At 37.0% G+C, this 12,265-nt stretch overlaps 1 protein-coding gene across 1 annotated transcript in view; it reads right to left on the bottom strand.

Moving 5' to 3' along the window:
• DNAH14 (dynein, axonemal, heavy chain 14) overlaps positions 1 to 12,265 on the bottom strand; it is a 376,195-nt gene that overhangs the window by 305,003 nt on the left and 58,927 nt on the right. Inside the window, exons 8-9 of the mRNA XM_010852937.1 lie at positions 8,831 to 8,969; positions 3,523 to 3,654 (exon numbers count right to left, since the gene is read on the bottom strand). Of these exons, the coding sequence (XP_010851239.1) occupies positions 3,523 to 3,654; positions 8,831 to 8,969 (271 nt within the window). The remainder of the gene's footprint in view (positions 1 to 3,522; positions 3,655 to 8,830; positions 8,970 to 12,265) is intronic.

The raw sequence follows: 12,265 nt of genomic DNA, 5'->3' as shown, positions 1-12,265 counted from the left end.
ACAGTGGAAACAGTGTCAGACTTTATTTTTCTGGGCTCCAAAATCACTGCAGATGGTGACTGCAGCCATGAAATTAAAAGATGCTTCCTCCTTGGAAGGAAAGTTATGACCAACCTAGATAGCATATTCAAAAGCAGAGATATTACTTTGCCAACAAAGGTTCATCTAGTCAAGGCTATGGTTTTTCCTGTGGTCATGTATGGATGTGAGAGTTGGATTGTGAAGAAGGCTGAGCGCCAAAGAATTGATGCTTTTGAACTGTGGTGTTGAAGACTCTTGAGAATCCCTTGGACTGCAAGGAGATCCAACCAGTCCATGCTAAAGGATATCAGCCCTGGGATTTCTTTGGAAGGAATGATGCTAAAGCTGAAACTCCAGTATTTTGGCCACCTCATGCGAAGGGTTGACTCATTGGAAAAGACTCTGATGCTGGGAGGGATTGGGGGCAGGAAGAGAAGGGGACGACAGAGGATGAGATGGCTGGATGGCATCACTGACTCGATGGACGTGAGTCTGAGTGAACTCCGGTAGTTGGTGATGGACAGGGAGGCCTGGCGTGCTGCGATTCACGGGGTCGCAAAGAGTCGGAAACGACTGAGCGACTGAACTGAACTGAACTGATACCTGTGCTATATTTTCCCAGAGCTAGGCTGTCCCAAACATTGACCAGAAGAATGTTTTTCAATCTAGCTCTACTTTAGATTCACTTGAGAAGCTTTTATAGTGCTCCCAGGAACTGACAACTGACACTCATTCTGGAAATTGGGAAATAGGGAAAATTCTCTGACTGATGTAGCCACAAGGAACCCAGTAACTCAGTGGTCTATTACCCAGATTAAAGAGCTGTGTCACAGTAGGGCTTAAGCCTCTGAGAAATAATATCTAATGGAAAAAAAGAAAAAATATGCTTTATTGATATTTTCATTTCCAATGTTAGTTCACAATTTTTTTATTTGGACACATTCTCAGTTTTATGATGTTCTCATCTTTATTAAGTCTACATACTTCCATGGAGTAAATAAGTTTGGTGAATTTCTAAAACAGAGCTAGCAGTAAGTCTAGTAGGTTCTTATCTGAAATTGATTTAAGTGAAAATATCTTAACCAATATTTAGGCCAAATCCAAGTGATGCTGAATGAGAGAAAAGGAGACACAATATGAGTAATATTTCAGATAACCACGATGGTAGGATCACTCACCTAGAGCCAGACATCCTGGAGCATGAAGTCAAGTGGGTCTGAGGAAGCACTACTACGAACAAAGCTAGTGGAGGTGATGGAATTCCAGCTGAGCTACTTCAAATCCTTAAAGATGATGCTGTGAAAGTGCTGCATTCAATATGCCAGCAAATTTGGAAAACTCAGCAGGGGCCACAGGACTGGAAAAGTTTTCCTTCCCATCCTCAAACTACCACACAATTTCACTCATTTCACACACTAGCAAAGTAATGCTCAAAATTCTCCAAGCCAGGCTTCAACAGTATATGAACCAAGAACTCCAGATATTCAAGCTGGATTTAGAAAAGGCAGAGGAACCAGATCAAATTGCCAACATCCTCTGGATCATAGAACAAGCAAGAGAATTCTAGAAAAATTCTACTTCTGCTTCATTGACTACACTAAAGCCTTTGACTGCGTGGATCACAACTAACTGGACTATTCTTAAAGAGATGGGAATACCAGACTACCTTATCTGCCTCCTGAGAAACCTGTACTCAGGTTAAGAAACAACAGTTAGAACTGGACGTAGAACAATGGACTGGTTCCAAATAGGGAAAGGAGTACATCAAGGCTGTATATTGTCACCCTGCTTACTTAACTTATATGCAGACTACATCATGCAAAATGCCAGGCTGGATGAAGCACAAGCTGGAATCAAGACTGCTGGAAGAAATGTCAGTAACCTCAGATATGCATATAACACCACCCTTAAGGCAGAAGCGAAGAGGAACTAAAGAGCCTCTTGATGCAAGTGAAAGAGGAGAGTGAAAAAGCTGGCTTGAAACTCAACATTCAAAAATGAAGATCATGGCATCCAGTCCCATCACTTCACGGCAAATACATGGGGAAACAATGGAACCAGTGAGAGACCAGCTTGTTCCTTGGAAGAAAGGCTATGACCAATCTAGATAGCATATTAAAAAGCAGAGATGTTACTTTACTGACAAAGGTCTGTTTAGTCAAAGCTATGCTTTTTCCAAGAGTCATGTTATGGAAATGAGAGGTGGATCATAAAGAAAGCTGAGCACCGAAGAATTGATGCTTTTGAACTGCGGTGTTGGAGAAGACTCTTGAGAGTCCCTTGGACTGCAAGGAGATCCAACCAGTCAATCCTAAAAGAAATCAAATCTGATTATTCACTGGAAGGACTGATGCTGAACCTGAAGCTCCAATATTTTGGCCACCTGATGCGAAAAGCTGACTCATTAGAAAAGACCCTGATGCTGAGAAAGACTGAAGGCAAGAGAAGGGAATGACAGAGGATGAGATGGTTGGATGCCATTACTGACTCAATGGACTTGAGTTTGAGCAATCTCCAGGAGATGGTGAAGGACAGGGAAATCTGGCGTGCTGTAGTCCATTGGGTCACAAAGAGTCAGACGTGACTGTGCAACTGAACAAGAACAATATTTTACGAGCATCTCAGTCACATCTCAGTAATATTTTTATTAATCCCTTTTTGATTTATGCTACCCTTGGCCAAATTGTTCCCATCTGTCTTCATATGACTGGGCTTGGGGAGGTTAGGGGGACTATGAGGAATAAGATAAGGAATAAGAAGCTTTTGTTCACTGACAGAAAACAGGTCCACTTCATCTTCCTGTCAATACATAAAGCCTTTAAGTTACTGCTGCCCCATATCTATCAAAAGTTCAATTCAGAAAAGTAATATTTAAAAATTTTTGAGAGAGACCTAGTTCACCAATTCCTCCAGAGCCTCAAATTCAACCAAAGCAGCAGAGGTAGTAAGTTCTATAACTAGATGATATCGCATCAGTTCCTTACTGAATTGCACTTTGTGAATTATGATTTCATGCACTGTCATTAACTATACAGAGAAGCTACATAAAATAATCCTATGAAATGAGTCACAACACACTGGGTAAGAATGCTTTGAGGACACTGTTATTATATTATCAAATCCTCTTTATTAAATCCTTGGGGAAGTTTTGTTTTACCTAGCTTTATTTCTCTTGAATATGAGGTTTTATCTTGTACCCACTGTGAACTTTGTAACAAAGAATGTTTCCTTTTATATATCAGCTCAAATTAGAGTGTAAGCATATTGAAGGTATATAAATACAAAATACATATACATACATCTGTGTGTGTGTGTTTGCATTCTACACAGCACCTTGAAAAATCTTACATATAGTAAATTCACAGTACTAGTTGGTTGGCTAATTAACTACGTTTGTCCCTCTGTCCATTTCTAACACTTTTTCCAGGAATGCAATTTGGAGCAATAGTTTTAGTTGATACATAAAACTGATAAACAGAGAGGATATAATCAAAGAATTACCTTTAAAATTGTAAGTTTTATTTCTGAAATTGCTTTATCCCTGACATCTTCAAGTTGTTTCAATGCCTGAGTAGCCTGATGTAACTGTTCTTCACAAAATTCATGTAGAGAATATGTTCGAAACTTATCCAGCTAATTAAATGATAGTAAATGTTCAGTGTTGAAAGTCAAAATTCATTTTAAAAAAAAGAAAATAAAATATCTTGGTCACTGCTTCATATCATAAAGAATAGCATATTTTATACTGTTTTATATATATCATATATGCCTTATATATTATTCAAATTTAAACACTATTACTCAATCTAAGCAAACCTTTAAAGAAGACAGAAAAACACATCATTTTAATTGTTAAATTCTAGTTAGCTTTAGTTAACTTTTAAACTAAAGCAGAAAAATTCAGAAGTTGATATGTTTATGAAATATCTATGAATTCAGGGCAATTGACAATCTTAGGAATTGCTTTTACTTTGGAGCTCCCGTTATCTGTAAAACTTAAAAATATGAACACTAGATGTAGGATAGAGAGACTAAAATTAAATAATTTAAATAAAGTAAATTACATTCTGAATTTATTCAGAATCCTGCATGGAGAAATTTCCATCAACTGTGCTGCTGAACTCCTCTAGTAATACATACATATAATTTTCACCTATTTGTGTATATTCCATTGTTCTTCCTCTTTTCAGTATTTTATTTTTCCCACATTATGTTAATTCTCTTTCCAAAATACATTTTCATCAACAAATATATGGACATCTTTATCCCTAGTTATCGGAGAAGGCAATGGCACCCCACTCCAGTACTCTTGCCTGGAAAATCCCATGGGCAGAGGAGCCTTGTAGGCTGCAGTCCATGGGGTCGCTAAGAGTCAGACATGACTGAGCGACTTCCCTTTCACTTTTCACTTTCATGCATTGGAGAAGGAAATGGCAACCCACTCCAGTGTAATACCTTATAAATATATGCTTCCAAAAACAAAAAATGGAATGCTCTGGCATTCAAATTTTGTATTAATTCTTTGTGCTCTTCCTCTCCTGGTCTCACATATGGTTACCAGGTCCTGATTTTTCCAGTTTCGTTGTTGTTGTTTAGTCACCAAGTTGTGTCCCACTCTTTGTAACCCCATGGACTACAGTAGGCCAGGCCTCTCTGTCCCTCACCCTGTCTCAGAGTTTGCCCAAGTTTCCAGTATAATGTCTCAAAAATCTTCCTTCCTTTCTGACCTCACTGCCTACTGAAGTCCTTATTACTTCGCCTGCATTATTCCCGTACTACAGTAACTGATCTTTATAATTCTACATCTCCTTGGTTTCAATTATTCTTGTAAATCTTGTAAATTACTTGTAAATCACTATCACATTAATTTCAGAAACTTTCAATAGTTTTTATTTATGAATAGTTCTAAAAGTTTACTCTGCACAGAAATCACCTGACTTGTTAAAAATGTAAATTACTAGCGCCACTCACTTCGCCCTCCCCAAAAAGGGATGAGTCACAAAATTTTACAATTTTATTAAGCACTCAAAACAGTGTCCAATAAAGCACAATCGTTCTTATACAGAAAACATAATAAAAAATCCCAACACTCTTCAGCTGGTTCTGTGGTCTTGCACATGTCACAATCTAGGATTTAGTTTGTCATTTGAAAGTGAAGTTTTAGATAAAATGATTCATGTGTGTTCTTTCCCTTCTGCTGCTGCTGCTGCTAAGTCGCTTCAGTTGTGTCCGACTTTGTGCAACCCATAGATGGCAGCCCACCAGGCTCCCCCGTCCCTGGGATTCTCCAGGCAAAAACACTGGAGTGGGTTGCCATTTCCTTCTCCATGTTTTCCTTCTACTTGTAAACATTTCAGTCCCTTTAAAGGTGTGAACGGAATGTCATCTGCCATATTATGAAACAGGATATTGCGGCCATCAAGTCAGTAGCTGCTGCTGCTGCTGCTGCTAAGTCACTTCAGTCGTGTCCAACTCTGTGCAACCCCACAGATGGCAGCCCACCAGGCTCCCCCGTCCCTGGGATTCTCCAGGCAAGAACACTGGAGTGGGTTGCCATTTTCTTCTCCAATGCATGAAAGTGAAAAGTGAAAGTAAAGTCGCTCAGTCGTATCTGACTCTTAGTGACCCCATGGACTGCAGCCCACCAGGCTCCTCCATCCAGCCACCCTCAACTGTGCACCCTGAGGGGATTCAGGATGGAGACAAGCAGGATACTAGCCCTAGATTGTTAAGGTGCATATCAAAGGAATGATTTCAATGGGCCCAGACTCTTGCATCTTCCCATACACAGAGAAGCACTAAATTCATTAACCTGAGATGTATTTAGATAATAATAATCTTTTGTGTTTCCAACTACCTGGTTCTCATTGCAAGATCCCCTATATACTCTGGCTCCTCCCTTACCCCTTCAAAGCAGTCCCTCAGATATACCTGACAGACTGCCTCCTCTGCTTAATTTCTCAAAAAGTTTGCCAAATAAAACAGTCTCAACTTTTAGGCTATACAGTTTTTTTCAGTCAACAAAGATATGCTTGCATTCCAGCAGTGTATTCTGGCACACTTGTAAACTCCATTCATGGCATTAACTTCTAAACAATCCCATCATATGCATTCTTAACCTTGCTTTATTCTCCTTCCCTCCTCATTGTCAATCCTCGTTGCAATCTGCATCCCCAGCTTTGTGTAGTCCCTTAGACCTAGTGCACAACTGGCCATCTTCGAATTCCTGAGCCAGGCTCAGTTCTCAGTCTATGAATCTCTGTTCTTCTTCCATCTGATCCTGGCTTCTCCAGTCTTAGAAATTCCCATTCTTGCAAAATGTCCTCACAATCCCCACTAGAAGCATCCCTGCCTTAAAGGCAGGTTCAGTTCCTACTTTTCCCTTATGCTGCTGTTCTTGATCTGATGTTTAAGACTCAATGTAACTTTCAAATCAAACATGCACTGAATATTTTACACAGATTAATATCCCTTACTTAACTGCCCTATTCCCTTCCTCTCTGGTTATTCAAGTCCAGCATAGCCTAGTTATAGTATCTTTCCTTCACAAAGCATGCCTCAACCTTATCTCTAAAAATGGTTAATATCTACTTCCTCTGAATTTCTGTGGTATGACTATTTTACAAATATTATTTGCAACCAAAATTCCTTGTCTTCTATTTTGCTAACTGATTAGCTAGAATGATTAGAATTAGTTATCATTTTTATACGTAAAGAATTATCTCTTTTAATAAACTATAGGGCTTCCCAGGTGGCTCAGTGGTAAAGAATCTGCCTGCCAATGCAGGAGCCACAGGAGACAAAGGTTCAGTCCCTATGTTGGGAAGATTCCCCTGGAGCAGGAAATGACAACCCACTCCAGGCTTCTTGTCAGGATAATTCCACAGATAGAAGAGCCTGGTGGGCTACAGTCCATGATGTTGCAAAGAGTCGGACACGACTGAGCAACTGAGCACAATAAACTATAAGTAGATTAAACAAAGCAATGCTTTGTCTTTTACTCTGTATCCATCTCCTTTGCATTTTGCATATAATAGATAACTAACACATATTATATATTGTCTGGAAAGGTTTGTTCCCTTCTGCTTCATGTTCCAGGGGGAAGCTAACATGACTTAAGATCTCTAATAACCCCTCTGGGTCACTCTGTTAGCATTACCATCTATTAGCACTTTAGTCATAGATATCAGAGATATTCTAACATCTCCTTTGCCTTACCACCCATCAATAAGTTAACTGATAAATTCTGTCACTCATTTATTCATAAAACAATGTAATATTATAGCTGTCCAACTGTTTCCTCTTGCATTAAAACCATATTAAAAATACTCCTCTGTGAAATATTTAACTTGAATTTAATCCTTTTGAAACAATAGTATTATTACTATAACTATACAAATGATATTTCATCTGTAGTAATTAACTAATATTTCTGTAAGCATCTCCTTGCAGGAAACCACTCTCATCAGGAAATCCCTTCTGTCTCATCACTTTATCAAAGCTATGCTGTAACTAACCTTAAATCAGGCATCCCTGTGCTCTGCTCATCTCCAGCTCAAATATACTTTTCAATATCTGACCTAACCTATTTGTTCTTTCTATAGACCAAATAAGTAGAAATGAAGAAGGATTAACTAACATATGACCAGAAGAGATCCGGCCAACTAATTATTATTAATTCCCTAGCTTCTCCTTCAGTAATCTCAAGAACTAACTGTGTGAACAAACTGTATAAACAAGATAGCATCTAAGAAAAGATCACAAGAAATAAAACAAGTTTGTACACAAGGGGTGGTGGCGAAACTCCAACTCCCATCTCAGTGATTAACTGAGATTACCTCCCCTTTTCCCTTTGAAAACATTCATGTCTAAGCATGATCTTCAGAGAAGGTTTCTAGGGACATTAAGTCCACCATTTCCCCAGATTGCTGACATTCTGATCAAAATCAACCTTGCTTTCCACCAACACCTGCCTCTCTCTTGGTTATTGACTTTTCAAGGGCCAAGCAACTGGATCTGAGTTTGGTAACATTTCTTGACTAATTCTTTGATTTATTTACTCACTCAGGGACTATTCATTGAGCACCTACTATGTGTCAGTCACTATACATAATAGATTCTAAAAATAAGCTGTTCATTTGCAAGTGGTATAGTTCACACAATTTTTGCACTGACTGTCAAGTTTATAACTTGTTCAAGCCCTTTCAACTATTTCTCTAAGACTAGATGACTATTTTACTCTTCTCTCTTACACAGTGGGTAAGTGAAGTAAAAGATGCTGGAATCCTGCTCAGTTAAATATGTAAAATTTACAGGTCTGTGTACTTAATTTCTTTGAAAGAACTCTACTATATAAATCAAATCATTCATTAAGAAGTCACCCTTTACGGAACTGTGGAACAAGAGAACACATAAATTTAACCAAACACTCTAAGTAGCAACTTATTACAATGTCTTGACAAGTTATAATAAGAGAACAGCTGATAACTATCAATTATGTATTACAGATAGTTGATTATTTATAAACAATATTACATGTTAGAGTTTTTGTTATAAGAAAGGGCCTCATAACAGGCTTAGGTTTTTTGTAAGGAAGAAATTTTTTCCCTTAATTATTAATTTAAAGATTATTGTTAACTGTTAAAATTGAGTGGAATAATGTTCTTTGTAGGTATTTTAGAACATTAGTCATGCATAGGGCTGGTTTACTATGGATTGAGAAGTTTGAATTTCTTCCATTTAAAATTATATTTGTTTTTCCTACTTTCTATACACCAACATTATCCAATGGTAAGATACTTCTACCTACCTTTACAAGGCATATGGCATTTGAATTATCTTCATCACCTTTTTTGAGACTAACTGCATCTTCACAAAGTCCCTTTATATAAAGCAAACAGCCTTGAAATAACTCATCAGCAAAAAATAGACTGCGATACAAAAGTGACCTGAAAGTTTAAAAATTGCCACAGACTTATCTCTCATTTGAAATGAATAAAATCAATTTAGAGTTAATTAGTATGGTTTGTTTCATATGCCTACAGTTAATATTCAATATGTATTACATGTACCATAATTTAAATAATATTGATAAAGATTAGTAAGCATTACTGGTTTGGTTTGGCTGATAATATTGAAGGCAAGATTTTGGGACTGGGTGTGATAAGAACAAAACAGAAGGGGAAACAAGTGATAACTGCCACTGAGTTCTAAAAATTTTGCAATGATACATTAGGCAATGATACACAAAAAGAATTATATTCCTGTATTTATTAAATTTAAATAAATTTCCTCAATTTAGTTTTTGTCTAATGACAGGGAAAAAAATTAACTAGATTAGCGACCATTTGGATAATGTTTCTTAAATTCTCCAACCACCATATCTTAAAATAGAGAAGTTGGTCGCTTTTCTTTTTTCTGCCTTTTCTACTGATCTGATCACAGTCACAAAGATGAGACAAATCACTGCTAACAATTCTGCAAAGAACAGGACAGAATTGGAAAAGAGCAGAATGGAAGAGATAATGCTCCTTAAAAACTGTACACCCATGGCTGATTCATGTCAATGTATGGCAAAAACCAACACAATATTGTAAAGCAATTAGCCTCCAATTAAAATAAATTAATTAATTAAAAAAAAAACTGGATTGAGAAAAGCAAACTGCCCTGAGCAACAGTGTGTAGAGAATAGGGGGGCCTTTGCCCTTCACTGATTCTTCATATATATATGAATATACAATATACAATTAGTTCTTTCTCATCTTTCCATTTTACAAGTGAAAGCTTTATATACCATGAAGCTAGTGAAGCTTAAGCTTCATGGGCTCTTTTTATTTACACCACCTCTTTCAAAGCCTTGCAATTTATCTTAAAGAAGGTCTCCTCAAATTATATAGGCTTTATATAACATGGAACTATTCTTAGATGTAAAAGAATTTGTTAATTGACATTCCTCTAAGCATCTAGTATAAAAAGGAAGATGTCAAACTAAAAACAAGTGGCATATCCCAGAAAAAGAAAGGTCACAAAAAGCAAACCCAATCTTGGTATTTATTAACAAAAGAATGATGATCAAAATTCAGATAGTAATGAACTCATATTACTCAGCATTAAATGTTTAAAGCTTTCTTTTTTCCTATAAAAATGTATTCAATTTTGTTTTTATATGTTAGCACAGGTATAAATAAACAGGGGGTGCCTTATAAAAATAAGAAATGGAAAATGGGAACAAATTTAGAGTTGTAATGGTGAAGTCTGACAAAAAATGTATCAATTAATTATTCAAGTATAGATGTTATGAGGAAATCACTAACAAATTTCATTCTGTTGTAGCAGAAAACTAAATACATTCTCCAAAATTTTACTCACACACAACATAGTATTAGAAAATATATGACAGAAGTCTATTAAAATCCAGGTCCCGGCTTCTAGGAAAATAGAGTAGGTGTACATTTCACTGTTACTCCAGCTAAATAAGTACACCTAAAAACTCTGCACGTTATATATAAATCAACCAAAAGACACTGTAAGGTAGAAAAGAGAAGAAAAACTTACTAGGAATGACATGGTGCTAAGTTTCCTGGATTTCCTTTTGCCTCATACATCCTAGATTTGGAGCTGAACAAACCAGAAACCTGGAAATGCCAACAGGTATAGAAAAAAGCCTGCTGTCTAGCGAAAGAACCAGGAAAGGAACAGTCTGTCAAGACAGAAAACTTTTAAAAGAATAACCATTCTAATTTAGACAAATACCATAGGAAAAAAAGGTGAAGTGGAGAACCTAGAGTTCCATCCTTGGCAAGATTCAATGAGGCACCTCTAGGGCCCCCATGGAAGGTTTTCAGAAGAAGCTGAGTAGAGAGCTGGGACTTTTATCTTCACTGGGTGGTAAAAAGCAAAGAAACAGAAAGTCATACACACACATTAAAGAAACAGAAAACATAAAGGAGAACCAAATTGAAATTTTAGAGTTGAAAAATATAATGACTAAGGAAAAAACTCATTAGATTGGTTCAACAGCAGAATGAAGTGAACAGAGAAATCAGTGAACTGGAAGACAGAAAATAGAAATTATCCAATCTAAACAAGAGAAAAAAATAGACTGAGAAAAATGAACAGAACCTCAGGGATCATTGGGACTATAAAAAAAAAATATGTAGCATTTGTGTCTGCAGTCTTAAAAGGAGAATAAAAATGACAGGAATACTTCAAGGAATAATGAATGAAAATTTGCCAAGTTTGCCTGAGGCTCTGCAACAACCAAGAGGGTTGAGATGGGGAGGGGACATATGTATACCTATGGCTGATTCATGTTGATGTTTGGCAGAAACCAACACAATTCTGTAAAGCAATTATCCTTCAATTCAAAAATAAATAAATTAAAATTTCTTTTAAAAAAGAAAATTTGCCAAGTTTATCAAAAGACACAAAAACAGAGATTTAAGAAGCCAGGGAAACCCAAAGAAGAATAAAGATACATAAATCCACATCAAGACACATCAAAGTCAAACTTCTGTTACTTAAGTACACAAAAAGATACAATGATACTATAGATAACCCTAAAAGGAATTCTAAAAAGTGTTCAAGTAATCTCCAAGAAGGCAGGAAGGAAAAAACAGACAAAACGAAAACACAGAGCAAACAGAAACCAAAAAACAAAATGGCAAACTGAAGCCCTAAGATACAAATAATGAACTGCAAATGGTCTAAATATACCAATTAAAGACAGAGATTGGTAGATGAATTTAGCAATCCCACTGCTGGGCATACACACCAAGGAAACCAGAATTGAAAGAGACACGTGTACCCCAATGTTCATCGCAGCACTGTTTATAATAGCCAGGACATGGAAGCAACCTAGATGTCCATCAGCAGATGAATGGGTAAGAAAGCTGTGGTACATATACACAATGGAGTATTACTCAGCCATTAGAAAGAATACATTTGAATCAGTTCTGATGAGGTGGATGAAACTGGAGCCTATTATACAGAGTGAAGTAAGCCAGAAAGAAAAACACCAATACAATATACTAACGCATATATATGGAATTTAGAAAGATAGTAATGACAACCCTGTATGCGAGACAGCAAAAGAGACACAGACGTATAGAACAGTCTTTGGGACTCTGTGGGAGAGGGAGGGGGGGATGATTTGGGAGAATGGCATTAAAACATGTATAATATCATATAAGAAACGAATCACCAGTCCAGGTTTGATGCAGGATACAGGAAGCTTGGGGCTGGT

The sequence above is a fragment of the Bison bison genome, unplaced genomic scaffold, assembly GCF_000754665.1.
Source record: "Bison bison bison isolate TAMUID 2011002044 unplaced genomic scaffold, Bison_UMD1.0 scf7180017864317, whole genome shotgun sequence".
NCBI classification, from domain to species: domain Eukaryota; kingdom Metazoa; phylum Chordata; class Mammalia; order Artiodactyla; family Bovidae; genus Bison; species Bison bison.
Note: the sequence above shows the minus strand (reverse complement) of the source record. Positions and strands in the feature narration are given on the sequence as shown.